At 45.5% G+C, this 22,403-nt stretch overlaps 1 protein-coding gene across 7 annotated transcripts in view; it reads left to right on the top strand.

Annotated features, from left to right (window-relative positions):
* Positions 1 to 22,136, top strand: part of dysf (dysferlin, limb girdle muscular dystrophy 2B (autosomal recessive)) — a 394,877-nt gene extending 372,741 nt beyond the window's left edge. For all 7 annotated transcript variants that reach the window (XM_063047166.1, XM_063047171.1, XM_063047168.1 and 4 more), the window contains 4 exons: positions 5,371 to 5,537; positions 6,445 to 6,554; positions 11,771 to 11,918; positions 18,215 to 22,136. In XM_063047166.1, the coding sequence (XP_062903236.1) occupies positions 5,371 to 5,537; positions 6,445 to 6,554; positions 11,771 to 11,918; positions 18,215 to 18,253 (464 nt within the window). In that variant the 3' untranslated portion in view covers positions 18,254 to 22,136. The remainder of the gene's footprint in view (positions 1 to 5,370; positions 5,538 to 6,444; positions 6,555 to 11,770; positions 11,919 to 18,214) is intronic.
* The last annotated feature ends 267 nt before the right edge of the window (positions 22,137 to 22,403 follow it).

The following is a 22,403-nucleotide window of genomic DNA, read 5'->3' as shown; positions in this document are numbered from 1 at the left end:
CTGCCTCTCAGGATCTTCTTCATCAACTTACTAACCACTGAAATAAGACTCACTGGTCTATAATTTCCTGAGCTATCTCTACTCCCTTTCTTGAATAAAGGAACAACATCCGCAACCCTCCCATTCTCTAGAACCTCTCCCATCCCCATTGATGATTCAAAGATCATCGCCAGAGGCTCAGCAATCTTCTCCCTCACCTCCCACAGTAGCCTGGGGTACATCTCATCCGGTCCCGGTGACTTATCCAACTTGATGCTTTCCAAAAGCTCCAGCACATCCACTTTCTTAATATCTACATGCTCAAGCTTTTCAGTCTGCTGTAAGTCATCCCTACAATCACCAAGATCCTTTTCCATGGTGAATATTGAAGTAAAGTATTCATTAAGTACCTCTGCTATTTCCTCTGGTTCCATACACACTTTCCCACTGTCACAGTTGATAGGTCCTATTCTTTCATGGCTTATCCTCTTGCTCTTCACGTACTTGTAGAATGCCTTGGGGTTTTCCTTAATCCTGCCCGCCAAGGCCTTCTTATGGTCCCTTCTGGCTCTCCTAATTTCCTTTTTAAGCTCCTTCCTGTTAGCCTTATAATCTTATAGATCTCTAACATCACCTAGCTCTCTGAACCTTTTGTAAGCTTTTCTTCTTGACTAGATTTATTTTTTTTCTTTTCAAATCTTTTTATTATTATTATCCAAAATTTACAAGAATATATCGAAGTAAACAACACTTACAATGTCTCAAGAAAAAAAAAACATTATTATAAAGATTGAAAAAATTTTTGGTGATGAAAACCAAGAGAGAGAAAAAAACCCTACTGAGCAAGAAAAAGTGAGAAAAAAAAACCATTAGGTGTTCAACCCTGGAGCCATGCATCATACAAAGGCTTCTAAAGATAAACATCAAACCGCCAGCAAAAAAAAATGTACCAAAAATTTACAATTCAATCGTGGAGGAGATCTATCAATTAACTCAAATGATAATAACGAGCAAATGAACCCCATCTTTTCTCAAAATCAAACATAGGTTCAAAGGTTCGACTTCTAATTTTCTCCAAACTAAGACATAGCATCACTTGAGAGACTAGATTTATCACAGCCTTTGTACACCACGGTTCCTGTACCCTACCGTAACTTCCCTGCCTCATTGGAGCATACCTATGCAGAACTCCACACAGATATCCCCTGAATATTTGCCACAATTCTTCCATACTCTTCCCTGAGAGCATCTGTTCCCAATTTAATCTTTCAATTTCCTGCCTGATAGCTTCATAATTCCCCTTACTCCAAATAAATGCTTTTCAAACTTGTCTGTTCCAATCTCTCTCCAATGCTATTGTAAAGGAGATAGAATTATGATCACTATCTCCAAAATGCTCTCTCACTGAGAAATCTGACACCTGACCAGGTTCATTTCCCAATACCAAATCAAGTACAGTCTCTCCTCTTGTAGGCTTATCCACATATTGTGTCAAGAAACCTTCCTGAACACACCTAACAAACTCCACCCCATCTAAACCCCTTGCTCTAGGGCGATGCCAATCAATATTGGGGAAATTAAAATCTCCCATCACGACAACTCTGTTATTATTACACCTTTCCAGGATCTGTTTCCCTATCTGCTCCTCGATATCCCTTGATATTGGGCTGCCTATAAAAAACACCCAGTAAAGTTATTGACCCCTTCCTCTTCCTAACCTCCACCCACAGAAACTCCGTAGACAACCCCTCCATGAATTCCTCCTTTTCTGCCGCCGTGACACTATCTCTGATCAACAGTGCCACACCCCCACCTCTTTTGCCTCCCTCCCTGTCCTTTCTGAAATATGTAAAACCTGGCACTTGAAGTAACCATTCCTGTCCCTGAGCCATCCAAGTCTCTGTAATGACCATCACCTCATAGCTCCAAGTGCTGATCCATGCTCTAATCTCATCCGCTTTGTTCACAATACTCCTTGCGTTAAAATAGACACATCTCAAACTGTCCGTCTGAGCGCATCCCTTCTCTATGACCTGCCTATCCTCCCTCACACACTGTCTCCAAGCTTTCTCTATTTGTGAGCCAACCGCCTCTTCCCCAGTCTCTTCAGTTCGGTTCCCACCCCCCAACGATTCTAGTTTAAACTCTCCCCAGTAGCTTTAGCAAACCTCTCCGCCAGGATATTGGTCCCCCAGGATTCAAGTGCAACCTGTCCTTTCTGTACAGGTCACACCTGCCCCAAAAGTGGTCCCAATAATCTGAATCCCTGCCCCCGCTCCAATCCCTCAGCCACGCATTTATCCTCCACCTCATTCTATTCCTATACTCACTGTTGCGTGGCACAGGCAGTAATCCTGAGATTACTACCTTTGCGGTCCTCCTTCTCAATTTCCTTCCTAACTCCCTGTCGTCTTTTTTCAGGACCTCTTCCCTTTTCCTACCTATGTCATTGGTACCAATACGTACCACGACCTCTGGCTGTTCTCCCTCCCACTGCAGGATATATTGGACGTGATCTGAAACATTCCGGACCCTGGCACCTGGGAGACAAACTACTATCCGCGTTTCTTTCCTGCGTACACAGAATCACCTGTCTGACCCCCTAACTATAGAGTCCCCTATCACTACTGCCTTCCTCTTCCCTACCCTTCTGAGCCACAGGGCCAGACTCTGTGCCAGAGGCACGGCCACTGTTGCTTTCCCAGGTAGGCTGTCCCCCCCAACAGTACTCAAACAGGAGTACTTATTGTCAAGGGGTACAGCCGTAGGGGTACTCTCTGGTACCTGACTCTTCCCCTTCCCCCTCCTGACTGTTACCCACTTGTCTGTCTCCCGTGGCCCCGGTGTGACCACCCACCTAAAACCCCTTTCTATCACCTCCTCGCTCTCCCTGACCAGACGAAGGTCATCGTTCTGCAACTCCGGTTCCCTAACTCGGTCCCTTAGAAGCTGCAGCTCGATGCACCAGGTGCAGATATGGCCGTCCGGAAGGCTGGGAGACTCCAGGACCTCCCACATCTGACACCGAGCACAGAACACCAGCAAAGGAAACATACAGTGAAGTGTGTCCTTTGCTTTTAACAACCAACACAACCCAAGGATGTGCTGGGAGCACCCCACAAGTGTCGCCATACATTCTGGTGCCAACATATCATGCCCATAATGCTCAGCAGAAGAACCCAGAATACAACAAGCAGCAAAACAAGCCCCGATCCTCCCTGCCATCTGCTCACACTACATACTGTGTACACTGTGCTTTCATCCTAGGAAAGGGCTCCAGCAGATTTGGATTTCAGCCTGCAGACATGGTGTTTTGTTCACTCCCATCAGTAACCTGCCCAACTGTAGCACAGAGTTCACTCGAAAATTGTGAAATACAGTGGGTAAAGAGCAAGAGCTGTTCAGACTTTCCTAACTGGAACACCACCCTCCCCTGGGAGTACAGCACAATTTTTCTTGGTGCATGGCAGATATTACAGTCGTCTCACAGGTTCACTGGGCTTCGTCTGGAGTTGTCTCTGTGGAACCTTCATGTTCTCCCTCTGACAAGAGCTTAAGACACAAGAGCAGAATTCAGATCTTCAGCCCATTAAGTATGCTCCGCCATTCCACTGACTTGGCCTCCACAGCCATCTGTGGCGGTGAATTACACAGATTCACCACCATCTGGTGAAAGAAATTTCTCCTCATCTCTGTTATAGCAGGACGTCCTTCTATTCTAAGGCTGTGCCCTCTTTGGTCCTGGACTGCTCCTCTCATTGAAGCACTTCTCCCTCAGGCACTTCAGTTTCCTCTAACATCCCAAAGTGTGGGCTGCTAGATTAATTGGCGTAGTCAATTGTCCTGAAACAGCTCCGGACAGAACTCAGTGTACCCGTAAGATATGTACCCGCTGTACGCCATGCTAAGTTGTGCTGTGGATGCTGGGTGGGATCTGGAGCAATTGAGGAGACCGGGGGAAGAAGCTGGCATTTAGGGCAGCCATGATGGTTCTCCATCTCGGGCAGTGCTCAGGGCTTCATTTATCCTGTCAGTAGCTTCCCCTCGGTTTTCACTACCGTCAGCCATGCAAGTCCTGGGTGGAGACTCAGGAACACTATCGCACACAGACGTAAAAGGGTTCTTCATTGCTATTTCTGTAGCAGTTTGTTTGACCAGTCAGGGTTGAGCTGAACCTCTGAATCAGGAGGACTGGCGAACCACTCTTAGTCTGGCCTCTACCCTTTGACCTGTTTGGTATGGGTGACCCTACCAAGAGCCAAAGCATAAAGCCCTGACTCCAGCCAATATCGCTCTCTAGGTCATTGAGGCACGCAAGCTCTGAACCACGTTTGCGGTCCTCTTGGAGGAATGGGATTCAAGGCATAAGTTATTAGACAATGAAGAAACAACAATGTATTTGCAAATCAGGATGGTGTGTGTCTGGGAGAGTTGGCCTGTTCCTGTCCTTGTGCGGGGTGACGTGGTAGTGCAGCACCTAGCGTAACACTGTACGGAACCCCGGGTTCAGTTCCCACCACTGTCAGAAGATTGTACGTTCTCCCCATGAACATGTGTGCTTCTTCCACGTGCTCCGGTTTCCTCCCACGTCCCAAAGGCATACTATTAGAGTTAGTGATACTACTAGTAATACTATTAGGGTTAGTGATACTATTAGTAATACTATTAGGGTTAGTAATTTGTGGACATGTCTCCCAACCACTAAATAATGTACTGGTTGGGCACAGGAGTACATTCAGCCAGAGACTCATTCCACCGAGATGCAACACAGAGCATCATAGGAAGTCATACCTGCCTGTGGCCATCAAACTTTACAACTCCTCCCTTGGAGGGTCAGACACCCTGAGCCAATAGGCTGGTCCTGGACTTATTTCCTGGCATAATTTACATATTACTATTTAATTATTTATGGTTTTATTACTATTTAATTATTTATGGTGCAACTGTAATGAAAACCAATTTCCCCCGGGATCAATAAAGTATGACTATGACTATGACTATATGACATGCTATGTTGGAACCAGAAGCATGATGGTACTTACAGACGTCCCCCAGCCCATCCTCAGACTGTTTGTTGTTAAACAAAACAATGGATTTCACTTTATATCTCAATGTACATGTGACAAATAAAGCTATCCTTAATCTAATCTAATTATCATCTAAATCTTTCATCTAAATTTAATTTAATCTTAAAAACTACATTTAAAATCTAAACTTTAAAGTAATAAATTTACCTTGAACTTTGAACTTTAACCTAACTGGCTGCCCTTGTCCTCGGTGGGAGAGGTGGTGGATTTGTGAGGTGCAGACAGATTCGGTCAGTGGGAAGCCGTGGAAATGTGTCAGATGGGCTTTGGTTGGTCACACATGACCTATCTCTTGTGTTTGCAGGATCGGTTGAGATGGATCTGAACCGGATGCCCAAACCGGCCAAGACCGCAGAGAAGTGCAGCCTGCGGACACTGGAGAGCGATGCACAAGTCTCACTTTTCGAGCAGAAGTCCGTCAAGGGCTGGTGGCCCTGTGTGGCCGAGGCAGAAGGCAAGAAGATCATCGCCGTGAGTATCAGTTCGCAGCCTTCCTGGGGTTACAACAACCCACCCCCTGCATCGCTGGGTTTTTCTATTGTATTTCTTTATTCTGCTGTGAATTCCCACTAGAAAATAAATCCCAAGGTAGTATATAGTGACATGTATGTACTTTAATAATAAATTTACCTGGACATTGACAAACAAGGCATCCTCACATACTTCAGTGTTACATCAACCTGCCTACACATAGCCATGGTCACAACAACCTCCATTTGCAAAGTTGGGGTTACAGCTACAACCTGCCTTCACATGTCCAGACTTACAACAACTTACCTTCACATAGATCAGTGTTAGAACAACAACTGCCCTTGCCCAGCCACAGTAACAACAAAAACCTGCATTCACAGAGCCAGGGTTACGGCAACAGCCTGCCTTCACATAACTCAGGGTTGCAACAACAACAGCCTGCCTTCGCGTAGCCAGAGTTACAATAACCTTGCTTCACATAGCTCAGTGTTAGAACAAACAGCAACCTGCCTTTAGCTGGCCATGGTAACAACAAAAACCTGCATTCACCGAGCCAGGGTTACGGCAACAATAACCTGCCTTCACATAGTCAGTTACAACAATAACCTGCCTTCACATAGTCAGTTACAACAACAACCTGACTTTGCATATTTCAATGTTACAACAACAATCTGCCACCATATTTCCCAACCTGTCACTGCTGGGGTGGGCAGGGCCCCATGAGTGGGATCTTGGTGTGCACAGACGCGTGTTGCAACAGTGATGACGTTCCCTCAATATTTTGGCTGTACGGGGTGTTGGAGAACTTGAAAGGTGCAGTCAATTTCCAAGCGGTTTCTCCTCTGTTGCAACTTTCAGTTCCCTGGTGTTAACTCAGCGCTTTGGTTTACTTGCTTGCCTTGTCCAGGGAAAAGTGGAAATGACGCTGGAGATCGTGACGGAGAAAGAGAGTGAGGAACGGCCTGCCGCTCAGGGTCGTGACGAGCCCAACATGAACCCCAAACTAGAGCAACCAAAGTAAGACTTTGTCTTCGGTCTGTTTCTGTTTAGTTTTTGACTGAGGAGTGCGGTAGAACTCAGCTAACTGGGAATACAGATCCATAATTCCTTGAAAGTGGCATCACAGGTGGATAGGATCAAAAAGGGTTTTTGGCACATTATAAATCTGTGTATTGAGTACAGGAGGTAGGATGTTATGTTGAAGTTGCATGAGATGTTAGTGAGGCCTAATTTGAAGTTTTGTGTGCAGATCAGGTCACCTACCTACAGGAAAGTTATCAATAAGTTTGAAAGAGTACAGAGAATTTAGAAGGATGTTGCCAGACTTGAGGATCTGAGTTATAGAGAAAGATTGAACAGGCTGGGACTTTATTCCCTGGTATGTAGAAGATTGAGGGAAGATTTGCTAGAGGTATACAAAATTATGAGGGTTTAGATAAAGTAAATGCAAGCATGTTGGGTGTGACGAGAACCAGAGGTCATGGATTAAGGGTGAAAAGTGAATGTTTAAGGGGAAACCCTCACTGAACCTCTGAACCAGGGGGACTGGCAAACCACTCTGAGTCTGGCTTCTACCCTTTGACCTGTTGGGTATGGGAGACCCTACCAAGAGCCAAAGCTTAAAGCCCTGACTCCAGCCAATATCGCTCTCTAGGTCATTGAGGCACGCAAGCTCTGAACAACGTTTGCGATCCTCTTGAACGAATGCCAGTGAGGGTAGGAATAGGATGCTCTGGAGGTTGAACAAGTGGCTGAGGAACTGGTGTAGGGGGCAGGATTTCAGGTTTCAGGATCATTGGGACCTCTTCTGGGGCAGGTGGGACCTGTACAAGAGAGATGGGTTACACTTGAACTACAAGGGGACAAATATCCTTTCAGGGAGGTTTGTTAGTGCTGTTGGGGAGGCTTTAAACTAGATTTGCAGGGGGATGGGAACCAGAGTGCCAGAGCTGACAGTGGGGCTGGGGTGAAAATAAATGATGTTAAAAGTTCAAGCAAAGCTGCAAATAGAAAGGTTGTGAGTGGTGGTAAAAATCTTCTGAGGTGTATATATTTCAATGCTAGGAGTATTGCGGGGAAGGCGGACGAGTTGAGGGCGTGGATTGACACGTGGAATTATGACGTTATAGCAATTAGTGAAACTTGGCTACAGGAGGGGCTGAACTGGCAGCTTAATATTCCCGGGTTCCGATGTTTCAGATGTGATAGAGGCAGAGGAATGGAAGGTGGGGTGGGGGGTAACATTGCTTGTCAGGGAAAATGTTACAGCAGTCCTCAGGGAGGACAGATTAGAGGGCTTGTCTACTGTGTCCTTATGGGTGGAGCTGAGAAACAGGAAAGGTATGGCCACATTAGTGGGGTTGTATTATAGACCACCCAATAGGCAGCGAGAATTGGAGGAGCAAATCTGCAGAGAGATAGCAGGCAACTGCAGGAAACATAAAGTTGTGGTGGTAGGGGATTTTAATTTTCCACATATTGATTGGGACTGTTAGGGGTCTAGATGGGTTAGACCGTTAGAGTTTGTAAAATGTGTTCAGGAAAGTTTTCTAAATCAATATATAGAGGTACCAACTAGAGAGGATGCAATATTAGATCTCCTATTAGGAAACAAGTTAGGGCAAGTGACGGAAGTGTGTGTAGGGGAGCACTTTGGTTCCAGTGATCATAACACCATTAGTTTCAACTTGATCATGGATAAAGATAGATCTGGTCCTAGGATTGAGGTTCTAAACTGGAAGAAGGCCAAATTTGAAGAAATGAGAAAGGATCTAAAAAGCGTGGATTGGGACAGGTTGTTCTCTGGCAAGGATGTGATCGGTAAGTGGGAAGCCTTCAAAGGAGAAATTTTGAGAGTGCAGAGCTTGTATGTTCCTGTCAGGATTAAAGGCAAAGTGAATAGGAATAAGGAATCTTGGTTCTCAAGGGATATTGGAACTCTGATAAAGAATAAGAGAGAGTTGTATGACATGTATAGGAAACAGGGAGTAAATAAGGTGCTTAGGAGTATAAAAAGTGCAAGAAAATACTTAAGAAGGAAATCAGGAGGGCTAAAAGAAGACATGAGGTTGCCTTGGCAGTCAAAGTGAGGGATAATCCAAAGAGCTTTTACAGGTATATTAAGAGTAAAAGGATTGTAAGGGATAAAATTTGTCCTCTTGAAGATCAGAGTGATCGGCTATGTGCGGAACCAAAAAACATGGGAGAGATCTTAAATGGGTTATTTGCGTCTGTATTAACTAAGGAAACTGGCATGAAGTCTATGGAATTAAGGGAAACAAGTAGTGAGATCATGGAAACTGTACAGATTGAAAAGGAGGAGGTGCTTGCTATCTTGAGGCAAATTAAAGTAGATAAATCCCCAGGACTTGACAGGGTATTCCCTCGGACCTTGAAGGAGACAAGTGTTGAAATTGCAGGGGCCGTGGCAGATATATTTAAAATGTGGGTGTCTACGGGTGAGGAGCCGGAGGACTGGAGAATGGCTCATGTTGTTCCGTTGTTTAAAAAAGGATCAAAAAGTAATCCGGGAAATTATAGGCCGGTAAGTTTGACATCAGTAGTGGGTAAGTTATTGGAGGGAGTACTAAGAGACAGAATCTACAAGCATTTGGATAGAAGGGACTTATTTGGGAGAGTCAACATGGCCTTGTGCGTGGTAGGTCATGTTTGACCAATCTACTGGAGTTTTTCGAGGAGGTTACCAGGAAAGTGGATGAAGGGAAGGCAGTGGATGTTGTCTACATGGACATCAGTAAGGTCCTTGACAAGGTCCCGCATGGGAGGTTAGTTAGGAAAATTCAGTCGCTAGGTATACAGGGAGAGGTGGTAAATTGGATTAGACATTGGCTCAATGGAAGAAGCCAAAGAGTGGTAGTAGAGAATTGCTTCTCAGAGTGGAGGCCTGTGACTAGTGGTGTGCCACAGGGATCAGTTCTGGGTCCATTGTTATTTGTCGTCTATATCAATGATCTGGATGATAATGTGGTAAATTGGATCAGCAAATTTGCTGATGATACAAAGATTGGAGGTGTAGTGGACAGTGAGGAAGGTTTTCAAAGCTTGCAGCGGGATTTGGACCAGCTGGAAAAATGGGCTAAAAAATGGCAGATGGAGTTTAATACAGACAAGTATGAGGTATTGCGCTTTGGAAGGACAAACCAAGGTAGAACATACAGGGTAAATGATAAGGCACTGAGGAGTGCAGTAGAACAGAGGGATCTGGGAATACAGATACAAAATTCCCTAAAAGTGGCGTCACAGGTAGATAGGGTCGTAAAGAGAGCTTTTGGTACATTGGCCTTTATTAATCAAAGTATTGAGTATAGGAGCTGGAATATTATGATGAGGTTGTATAAGGCATTGGTGAGGCCGAATCTGGAGTATTGTGTTCAGTTTTGGTCACCAAATTACAGGAAGGATATTAATAAGGTTGAAAGAGCGCAGAGAAGGTTTACAAGGATGTTGCCGGGATTGAGAAACTCAGTTACAGAGAAAAGTTGAATAGGTTAGGACTTTATTCTCTGGAGCATAGAAAAATGAGGGGAGATTTGATAAAGGTATATAAAATTATGATGGGTATAGATAGAGTGAATGCAAGCAGGCTTTTTCCACTGAGGCAAGGGGAGAAAAAAACCAGAGGACATGGGTTAAGGGTGAAGGGGTAAACGTTTAAAGGGAACATTAAGCGGTGCTTCTTCACACAGAGAGTGGTGGGAGTGTGGAATGAGCTGCCAGACGAGGTGGTAAATGCGGGTTCTTTTTTAACATTTAAGAATAAGTTTGAAAAAAAAGTGGATGGGAGGTGTATGGAGGGATATGGTCTGTGTTCAGGTCAGTGGAACTAGGCAGAAAATGGTTCGGCACAGCCAAGAAGGGCCAAAAGGCCTGTTTCTGTGCTGTAGTTTTTCTATGGTTTCTATGGTTTTCTATGGGAACATTGTGGGCTGAGACAGTTTATCAGGTCTGCAAAGGAAGATGCCAGAATAAGAAGGTGGGGAGAGGGGAGGAAGGAAAAACTAGAAGCAAAGTGAGTGAAGGAGGGAGAATGAAGAAGCTGGGAGGTGATAGGTGGAAAAGGCATGGGGCTTGAGAACAAGGAATCCGATAGGTGCGGAAAGTGGACCATAGGAGAGTGGTGGGGGTGGGGGCGGTGGATCCTGGATGTCAGAGAAATCAATGTTCATGCCATCAGGTTGGAGGCAAATTGGACAGAATATGAGGTGTTACTTCTCCAACCTGAGAGTGGCTTCATCATGGCAGAAGAAGAGGCCAGTTTTAGAGTCTGAGTCCTAAAATTATATTATGACTAATCCATTATTACAGAAGGGACAATCCATAATAACCATGCAGATATAATAGTACAGCATAAACAAGAAAGATCAACTTATTTAATGGATGTACTATTCCAAACAGACATAACTACAGAAATCAATAAGTGAAAAACACCAGAAATACGCTGAATTAAGAGAGGCAATTGAAAGACTATGGAACATGAACAGGGTATACATTGTCCCGATAGTAATATCTACAACTGGTGTCATCCCAAAGTCACTACACAATAGCATTAAACAATTAGGCCTACACAGCAATATCTATGTAAATCTCCAGAAAGCCACAATACTGAACACTGGTAGAATAGTCCGAAAGTTCTGAGCATTTGATAAATAAGCGTGTTTGGCCATGCCCGTACCTCATGTTTTACCAGTTTGAGCGGAGAGAAAATAGAAATACAATAATAATAAAAATAAACACAATAAATATAAATACACAAGATAGTTTATATATATATAATTTGATTGTATATCCATAAAGTGACATTAGGCACAGGAGTGTCTGTACATAAGGTGACTGACAGGAAATGATAAAGTAGTGGTGATTGAGGGTGTGGAGGGGTGGGTTAGTGGGTGAAGGTGTTGATCAGCCTCACTGCTTGGGGAAAGTAACTGCTTTTGAGTCTGGTGGTCCTGGCGTGGATGCTACATAGCCTCCTCCCTGATGGGAGTAGGACAAACAGTCCATGAGCTGGCTGGGTAGGATACTTCATAATATTGCCCCTCAAATCTCTCCCCTCTAATCCTAAACCTCTGCTCCCTAGTTCTTGATTCTCCAACTCTGGGGAAAAAGATTGTTTCCATTTTTGGATTGCAATTGTCTGAGGTGATGCGTTCTACATACCTTCCATCAGGAGAAGCCTTCTGAGCCCTCACCATCTTTCTGTCTCTCTGTTGCAGGCGGCCAGACACGTCTTTCCTCTGGTTCACCTCGCCCTTCAAGACGGTGAGGTACATAGTGTGGAGGAGGTTCCGCTGCCTCATCATCGGGCTGCTCATTCTCTTTGTGTTTGTGCTTTTCATCATCATCTTCCTGTACTCCTTCCCGGTAAGTCACGAGGCAGCCCACGGCAGCTCTGCCTGCTTCTCTCGGCAATCTGGACAAAGTAGAATGAGGGGTGGTTTTATCACACTTAACAACATCCGCATCCCACAAGTAACGTGGTTAGCACAGTGCTTTTCAGTATAGGCGACCCACCTCTGCCTGTAGTTAGTTTGTGCGTTTCCCCATGGCCGTGTGGGTTTCCTCTGGGCACTCTGGTTTCCTCCCACAATCCAAAGTTAGTAGGTTAATTGGTCGTTGTAAATTTCCTGTGATTAGGCTCGGACTAAATCAGGGGTTGCTGGGCTGTGCAGCTCGACAGGCTGGTCCACGCTGTATCTCAATAAATAAATAAATAAAATGAAGCTGCAGAGAAAGCCCTGTGCAGGTAAACAATAAACTACACGATCATAACCAGGTAGATTTTGAAGCCAAGAGTCCATCTTATCGTCAAAGACCTGTCTCACGTTACCAGTGCTGGGCAGCGTGGCTCGAAGGGTCAGAAGGGCCTATTCCACGCAGTCTCAATAAATAATTAAATTAATTAATTAAAACAAATATATTGTCAATCTGAGCTTTCTGGTAGCACACTGGTTTGACCACCATGTTCAGTTCTTGTACCCTTGCTACAAGAAAGATTTGACACTTTAGAGAGGAATCAGTTCAGAATAACAAGTATGTCACCAAGACAGGAACACTGCAGATATCAGATGTAAGCTAAGGTTGTGTTCTTTGGAACGGAATAGGCTGAGGGGAGAAAACACAGGTGTGTAAAGCAAAGTGGAGCTTAGATTAATGGGAAGTATCAAAGATTAAGTTTTGCCACAGGTACATCGGAACATACAGTGACATGTCAACAACCAACACAGTCCGAGGATGTGCTGGGAGAAGTGTGTAAATATCGTCATGGTTCTGGCACCACCTCACTAACCCTACCTCATAGTCTAACACTGAGGAAATTCACAAAGTCATGGAGAGAACGTACCAGCTCCTTATAGGCAGTGGCTGGAACTGAACCCTGACCAGTGATTGCTGGCCTGGTTGAGCTGGTGGTGAGGAAGGCAAATGTCCTGTTAGCATTCATTTCAAGAGGTCTAGAATATAAGAGCAACGATGTGATGCTGAAGCTTTATAAGGCATTGGTGAGGCTTCACCTTGAGTATTGTGAACAGTTTTGGGCTCCTCATCTTAGAAAATATGTGCTGGCATTGGAGAAGATCCAGAGAAGGTTCATAATGATGATTCCAGGAATGAAAGGGTTATCATACGAGGAACATTTGATGGCTCTGGATCTGAACTCGCTGGAATTCAGAAGGATGAGGGGGGATCTTGTTGAAACCTTTCAAATGTTGAAAGGCCTAGACAGAGTAGATGTGGAAAGGATGTTTGGTAAAGTGACATGCTAACTACTATGCCACAGTGTCGCCCAAAACCTGACTTATTCAGTGGACACGACATGGTAGATGTCAAAATGTTGTGAGAACACAGAACATAGTACAAGCCCTTCAGCCCATGATCTTTGCTACTCCAATATCAATCTAACCCTTCCTTCCCACATAGCCCTCCAGTTCTGGCAATGTGTTCCACACACCCACTGTGTAAAAAGACCCTATCTTTAACATCACCCCGATATTTTCTGTCAATCACCTTAAAATTATTTTATTTAGTGATACAGCGCAGAGAAGGCTCTTCCAGCCCTTTGACCCACACTGCCCCAGCAACCTACCAATGAACCCAATTAACCCTAAACTAACAAACAAAAGTTGATGCTGGAAATCCGAGCAACACACACAAAATGCTGGAGCAACTCAGCGGTCAGGCAGCATCTATGGAAAAAAGTACAGTCGAAATTTCGGGCCGAAAACCTTTGGCAAGAAAACCCTGAACTAAGCACAGGACAATTTACAATGACCAGTTATCCTTCCCTGTACATCTTTGGACTGTGGGAGGAAACCAGAGGACCCAGAGAAAACCCACGCATTCTAAGGGGAAGACATCAGAGAGTCCTTACAGAACATCACAGGAATTGAAGTCTTAACTCTGGAACACCCCAAGCTGTAATAGTGCACCCCAATTATGGCCCCTCTTAATGGCCATTCTGCCCTGAGAAAAAGTGGCTGGCTGTTCACTATGTCAATGACACTTATGGTCTTCTACACCCCTATCAAGTCACCGTTTTTTCTCCTCCTCTCCAACTCACTCAGCCATTCCCCATTAGGCCTACTCTCCAATCCAGGCATCATCCAAATGTTGAGATGTCAATGTCAAGATTCTTTAATGTCATTTCCAGTGCACGAGTGTAAAGGAGAACAAAATAATTGTTACTCCAGATCTGATGCAGCACAAAAAAAACCACAATATGATAAGAAACACAATAATAATAGTAATAAATATACAATAAATATAAATACATAAGGTATCTTAGATACATTGATTGTATGTCCATAAAGTGACGCTAGGCACAGAAGTGTCTGTACATAAGGTGACTCTGACAGGAAATGATAAAGTAGAGGTGGTTGGGGGTGTGGAGAGGTGAGTTAGTGGTGAGGTGTTGATCCGCTTTACTGTTTGAGGAAAGTAACTCTTTTCGAGTCTGGTGGTCCTGGCGTGGATGCTGTGTAGCCTCCTCCCATCAGGAGTGGGACAGTCTATGAGGAGGGTGGGTGGGATCCTTTATGATGTTACTGGCACATTCCAGCACTGTTCTGTATATATGTCCTTGATAGCAGGTAGGCTGGAGCAAGTGATGCATTGGGCAGTTTTGACGACCTATTATAGAGCCGTCCTGTCCACCACTTTGCAGTTTCCGTACCGGGCAGTGATGCAGCATGTCACGATGCTCTCTACTGCGCATCTGTAGAATGACATGAGTACAGATGTGCAAAGTCCAGCTGTCTTCAGTCTCCTCGGAAAGTCGAGGCATTGGTGAGCTTTCCTGATTATGTTGAATGTGATCTGGGACTATGAGCGGTTGTGCGAGATGTGCACTCCCAGGAACTTGAAGCTGCTCACAGTTTCCACTGCTGTGCTGCCGATGTAAAGAGGGGGTGTGAATGATGTGAGTTTTCCTAAGGTTGATAACCATCTCCTTTGTCTTGTTGACGTTGAGGAAGAGGTCACTTGATACATGCTGGTGTTTTACCAGGATGTGCCTTCTTGTACCTCCTCCCTGATGATAGTGAGAAGGTATCATGTGCTGGGCAGTGAGGCCCCTTCATGGTAGATGCCACTTTCTTGAGGCATCGCCTTTTCAAGATATGCTCAGTAATACGGAGGTTAGTGCCCAAAATGGCTGAGTCAAGAACACTCTTCAGCTTTTTCTGATCCTGTACAGTAGAGCCTCCAGGCTAGACAATGATTCAACCAGTCAGAACACTCTTCATGGTACATCTGAGAAACTGGCCAGAATCATTGGTAAATCTCCTCAAACTCCCAATAAAGTATAGCTGCTGTCATGCCTTCTTTTTGATTGCACCTATCTATTGGGCCCGGGATAGATCCTCAGAGATGTTGACACCCAGGAACTTGAAACTACTCACCATTTTCACCCGTTTCACTGCTGATCCCTCGATGAGGACTGGTGTGTGTTCCTTCAGCTTCCCCTTCCCGAAGTCGACTCTCAATTCTTTGGTCCTCCTGATGTTGGGTGTAAAGTTGTTGTTGTGACACCACTCAACCAGCTGATCTATCTCACTTTGATTGTTGGACAGATTCCAATTTTTGCAGATTCAATTGAAGTGTCCAAGGGGGAGCAGAGTGAGCATCTGAAAAGGAAGAGAGTTTGCAGTTGGGTTGATCCCATTGTTCAGCATAGATTCAGTGAGCTAAATGGCCAACTTCACTACTGTAATGGTTCTGTGGTCAATTTTATGAAGCTATATATATATATAGCTATGGTGCCTAAGACTTTTGTACGTACTATAATAATTTTATGTATTGCACTGTACTGCTGCTGCCATAAAAAAAAGCAAATTCCATGACATATGTGAGTGATGATAAACCTGATTCTGATATGGGTCCCTATTGTGGACTGAGAGTGAGAAGGGGCAGGGAGAGGGGAATCATGGTTGGGAAGAGGGGAAGGCAGAGGGGAGAGAACAGGAAGCACCAGTGAAACATTTTGTAATGATCAGTAACCAATCTGGAATCAAATGACCTTGCCTAGTGTCCCAGGTCTGGGTGTGTTTGGAGTCACGCCACCTCCAATCCCTGGGCACTTCTTCTCTGCCACCTGTCCCACAGCCTTCCCGTGGCACTCCACCCTCACTATTCCCAACATCCTCTGCTCCTGCTGGATTTACAAACTCACTTTCCACTCCACATTCATAAATACAGTGGAAAGATTTGCCAAGAATAATCATGGTCATGGAAAGACTATTATTAGATTAGATTATGAGGACACACATCAAAGTTGCTGGTGAACGCAGCAGGCCAGGCAGCATCTATAGGAAGAGGCGCAGTCGATGTTTCAGGCCGAGACTGACGAAGGGTCTCGGCCTGAAACGTCGACTGCGCCTCTTCCTATAGATGCTGCCTGGCCTGCTGCGTTCACCAGCAACTTTGATGTGTGTTGCTTGAATTTCCAGCATCTGCAGAATTCCTGTTGTTTGCTTTTAGATTATGAGGACACTCAGTCCTCGTTTATTGTCATTTAGAAATGCATGCATGCATTAAGAAATGATACAATGTTCCTCCAGAGTGATATCACAAAAAAAAGGACAAACCAAAGACTAACACTGACAAGACCACATAATTATAACATATAGTTACAGCAGTGCAAAGCAATACCATAATTTGATAAAGAACAGACCATGGGAACGGTAAGAAAAAAGTCTCAAAGTTCCGATGGACTCCCGATAGTCCCCGATAGCAGGCAGCAGAAGGGAGAAACTCTCTCTGCCATAAACCTCCAGGCACCAACAACTGTTGATGCATTGGAAGCACCTGAACCCTGCCGACTCTGAGTCCGTCTGAAAACTTCGAGCTTCCGACCAGCCCTTCAACACCGAGCACCATCTCTGCCGAGCGCTTCGACCCCATCCCAGCCGCCGAGCAACAAGCAAAACCGAGGATTCGGGGCCTTCCCTTCTGGAGATTCAGGATCACACAGCAACAGCGGCAACGAAAAAGGCATTTCAGAAGTTTCTCCAGATGTTCCTCCATTCTCTCATCTCTGTCTCCATCAAATCAGAATTCTGCACGGCACCCTACTTGATAGATTACAGATATCATTCACCGGAGTGGCCGCGTGAGCTGCGTCGCGCCACCATCTTCTCCTCCTTTATCACCTTTGTCTTAGCAACATGGCACATAACAAATGAATGATATAATATTATGAGGGGTGTAGAGATAGGGTAAATGCAAGCAGGCTTTTTCCACTGAAGTTGGGTGAGATTAGAACTAGAGGTCATGGGTTAAGGATGAAAGGTGAAATGTTTAAGGGGAATGTGAGGGGGTACGTCTTCACTCTGAGGGTGGTGAGAATGTGGAACAAGCTGGCAGCACAAGTGGTGGATGTAGATTTGATGTCAACATTTAAGAGAGATTTGGATAGGTACCTGGTTGGCAAGGTTGCCGCCCAATGCACCACAAGGTGCAGAAAGGAACAACAACATGGATAGGCGGGGTTTGGGGGGCTTCGGTCAGATTGCAGTTTGGTGGGACTAAGCACATCAATGGCTCAGCACAGACCCTCACATTTCCAGAGAGACTCTGTGCTGTCTGTGTGGAGTTTGCACGTTCCCCCGTGACCACATGGGTATCCCCCCAAAAAACTAAAGACATGTGGGTTGGTGGGTCAAATGGCCACTAAATTATCCTCAGTCAGAATAAAATTCAGATTTATTATCTCAGACTTATATCATTGCTTCATGGCAGCAGTACAGTGCTAAAACAAAATTACTGTCTTGTGCGTCCGTGCTTCCATGTGTCTTTGTCACTGTATCTCTATGTCTGTCGGTGTTCCCATATCTCTGTGTCTCCGTGTCTCAGTGTTTCCATTTCTTCGTGTCTCTGTATCACCGAGTCTCCATGTCTCTGTCTCTTTGTTTCTCTGTCTCCCTGCCTTCCTGTCTCTCTGTCTCCCTGTCTCCCTGTCTCCCTGTCTCTCTGTCTCCCTGTCTCCCTGTCTCCCTGTCTCCCTGTCTGTCTGTCTGTCTGTCTCCCTGTCCCTCTGTCCCTCTGTCCCCCTGTCTCCATCTTTCTGTCTCTCCATGGAATATAGACAACTGCCGAAGGGCCTGTACTGTTCTGTAGTATTCTGTCATTCTATGATGTCTAACTCTGCACTCTCTCACCCACAGGAATATGCTGCTATGAAGCTGGTGAAGCCATTTCAGTGAGGCCCTCATGGTGAGGAACTGCTCCAGGTGAGGGTGCTCACATCCCCACTGGAAACCTGGCCCAACAGGACACAGAATTGCCTTTGAATATTACGCTGCGGCATTACATGTAGAGCTTGCGGCTGGATTCCATAAGTGCCAAGCCCCTTGGTGCCCGCTGCCTTTGCCCACTGCCTGCCCAGCGTCACACCAGAGATCCGTGACTGCTCAGACTTTCTCTGCACCTAAATCTGCTTTCCCAAACACCCCACCACCACCCACACACCACCTCTCTCACTCTGCTGACGCTTCGCTGCTCAGCAAGAGAACAGGATGCACTGAGCTAGGACAAGATGAGACAAGCAAGGTGGGCCCCCCCCATCCAATCTTCATCTTCGAGGACCCTGCAATTCAGTGTGGTGCCACAGCACCGCTCCACTCCCCCTGAGAACAACCTAACCTCAGTTGGACTGAAATACTGCCCCTCCCCTGCTTCACTGAGCAGGGTGCCAGAGGTGAGTTAATGTCCTTCAGGAGACGGGCATGTCTGAAATGTGGGAACGCAGGAGTCGAGCAGCGTCAGAATCAGGTTTAACATCACTGGCGTATGTTGTGAAATTCATTGTTTTGCGGCAGCAGTACATTGCCTTACATAATATTAAGAATAACAATAAGAAATATATTTAAAAAAATAAATTAGATAAGTAGTGCAAAAGGAGGCTGAGCGGAGATCTGATAGAGATTTATAAGATTGAGAAACATGGATAGAGGAGACAGAGAGTATCTGTTTCGTAGAGTTGTAATGTCTTAATACAAGAGGACATGCATTGAAGGTGAGAGGGGGTAATTCCAAAGGAGATGTGGGGGACAATTTTTTTTTACACAGAGAGCGGTAATTGCCTGGAATGTGCTGTCCTAAGGTGAGGTAGAGCCAGACACATTAGAGATGATTAAATAGGCACAGGAATGAGAGGAAAATGGAAGAAGCGCCTGTTCCTTTGCTGTACTGTTCTATGTTCTAATAAGCCTCGTTGCCTTAAATCCTTCTCTTGCCCCTCACCCGTGAGTATCCCCAACACAAGCAATGGTGGCTTGGATATTGTCGGATGCCCTGTGTGACATCCCTCACAACTCATGTCCCCACCAGCCAAGCTCAGGGAAACTGCCAGGTGGACCTCATTGCATTCAATTTCCCAAAAGTCTGGTGGACCCAGTCCCACTTTCAGATTGGCTGGCTGTTTCCTCTCTGTCTGTGGAAGGGCCACCAAAGGGTTCATGTGTTGTCAATCGCATTGTCTCTCACTGACAATATGTCAGTGAATTGAATTCCACTCCTTGGGGACACTCTGTGGAAAGCACTGATCAGACCTCTCCTCTCCCCTGGACAAGGTGATTAAAGCTCAGGTAATTCCCAAGAATGTTCAAACCACTAATTTTTTCTACCTTCAGGTAGGTCTGGAGGTCTCTGCGTATACTGAGATTGGTGGACTCTTTCACTCTGGGTGTACGGCTCTCCCTCTGTGTGGGGGCCTTGGAAACCACCCTCTGTGCTGGGGCTTGGGAGATCTCCCTTCCCGCTGGGGCCTGGTAAACCTTCCTCCATGGTGGGGCCTGCAAGATCTCCCTCGCTGCTGGGGCAAGGGAGAATCCTCTCTGTGCAGGGCTTTGGAGACCCTCCCTCCACATTAGTGCACTTCCTCTGCACTGGGACCTTGGGGACCATCCCTTGGTGCTGGGGCCTGAGAGACCCTCTCTCCATGCTGGTTCCATGGAGACCCTCCCTCTGTATTGGGAGAACTTCTTTAGGCTCTAGTCTTGGAGACCTCTCTATGCTAGGGCCTTGGAGACTCCCTTGACTGTGGCCTGGGGGACCCCTCTTTCCTTCTGGGGCCTGGGAGAAACTCGCTCCACTCCAGGGTCTAAGGGATCCTCCCTCCACCCAGCCACCCAGCAGCCTGGGGACCCTTCCTCTGCAGACGGGCCTAGGAGAACCATCCCCCTCCGTGCTGGGGCCTGGAGGAATTACCCTTCACACTGGAGCCTAAAGGACCCTCCCTTAGCCCTGGGGCCAGGTAGAGCCTTTTTCCGCATTGGGCTTATTTCCCTCTGCACTCCTCCCAAGGTAATCTCCATCCAAGTAAAAGCAGAGAATGCTGGAAACACTCAGCACATTGGTCAGCTTCCACAGAAAGAGAAACTGTTCAGAGACTCTTCTTTAGAGTTTTGAAGTCATCCATCACAGAAACAGGCCCCTCGACTGCACTGGTCCCTGCCAGTCATGATTCCCATCTAATCTAAGCCCACTGGCTCCTTTTCCCTCTAAACCACAGGTTTCCAACCTGGGGTCTATGGGCCCCTTGGTAATCTTAAGGGTCCATGGCATAAAGAAGGTTGGGAACCCCTGGTCTAAACTTTTCCTGTCCATGTACCGTCCAAGAGGCTTATAAATTCTATTTATTTATTAATTTATTTAGTGTTACAGGCCTGTGTGGCCCAGCGAGCTGCACCACCCAGCAACCCACATATTTAACCCAGTCTAATCACAGGACCATTTGCAATGACTAATTAGCCTACTAACCAGTACGTCTTTGGACTGTGGGAGGAAACCAGAGCACTCGGAGGAAACCCACGCATTCCTGAGGAGGACGTACAAACTCCTTACAGGCAGCGTCAGTACTGAACTCTAAACCCCAACTGTAATAGCATCACATTAACTGCTACGTTACCGTGGCATCCCAAATTATGGTCATGTGCCTGTCTCAACCACTCCCTCTGGCAGCTCAGTCCATTTACTGACCACTCTTTCGGTATCTACATAAAAAAATATTGCCCCTCAAGTTCCTATTGAATCTCCCCTCTCACCTTTAACTTATGCCTTCACACTCCTGATTCCTCAACCCTGGGGAAAAGACTGAGTGCATTCTCCCTATCTATAGAGTTCTCCTTCTTTCTCGACGTTACTGTAATATTTAAAGGACATTTGGACGAATTCATGGATATGAAGGGATTAGAGCAGTAAGGGTGAAACACAGACAAATTGGGTTGGCTTAGATAGCCAACCACTCTTGGTCAGCATGGATTAGATGGGCCGAAGGACCCCCTTCTGTGTTGTGTGACTATGAATCTACAAGAGTATAAATGGTCAGATAGGAGAGGCTAAACAATCTTAAGCAACATACTCAAAGTGCTGGAGGAACTCAGCAGGTCAGGCAGCATCCATGGATATGAACAAACTGTTGAGGTTTTGGGCCGAGACCCTTCTTCAGGACTGGGTTGATGTTTCAGGCAGAGGCCCACCTTCAGGACTGGGTTGACGTTTCATGCCAAGACCCTTCTTCTAGGCTGATTAATCTTGTCTTTTCCCTGCAGCCCACCAAATCCTCCCTTGTTTCTGGCTTCTCAAACATTTCTGAGCTCATCTGTCCAACCATCTTCCTCTGTGTTGGCCTTATCTCCAGAAGTCTCTCCCTAAACCTCCTGCCCTCCTCCCAGCACCTACAGAAACCTGCACCCTCGATGTAATCTTTAGTGCCCCAACATCTGATCATGGCACTGTGCCAGATGTCGTGTTTGCAAGCACTCCCCGGGAGCACATTAAGACATCTCACTATGTTAAACCTGCTTTCTAATACATTTTGTTGAGTATTTTTGGATCCCATGTTTTTCAGTTCGAGTTTATTATGATTTTCAAAGTCAATTATATCAGCAGTAAATGAAATGCCAGCCCTCCTCAAACTTTGCTTGAACACTATTTAGATTTTCAAGGGAGGGGTGTCTACACTGAGTGGTAAGATCAGCAAAGGATGCTGGTTGATATGAAGGAATTACTGTTCTTGTTGTCTTGGCTTTGCCAGAATATGATTCTTGGTATGTTTGAATTAAAATAAAATAAATATATATTTTAAACACATTGAAATCTCCATGTCTTGGTTTCTTCAGCAACACCTCGCAGTGGTGATTCTGTTCTCTGAGTGAATTATTCCCTGGACCCTTTCTAAATGTACCTCAGGTACCTAATAATGCAGAATCCACTCTTAGCACTCAGTATTACACCCAGAGTCATGATGGTGATTAGATGGGGATCTGAATCAGGTTTAATATCACCAGCATACAGTATATCATGAAATTATTTAACTTCGCCGCAACAGTGCAATGCAATACATAATAATAG

Source organism: Mobula hypostoma, chromosome 4 (genome assembly GCF_963921235.1).
Source record: "Mobula hypostoma chromosome 4, sMobHyp1.1, whole genome shotgun sequence".
NCBI classification, from domain to species: domain Eukaryota; kingdom Metazoa; phylum Chordata; class Chondrichthyes; order Myliobatiformes; family Myliobatidae; genus Mobula; species Mobula hypostoma.
Note: the sequence above shows the minus strand (reverse complement) of the source record. Positions and strands in the feature narration are given on the sequence as shown.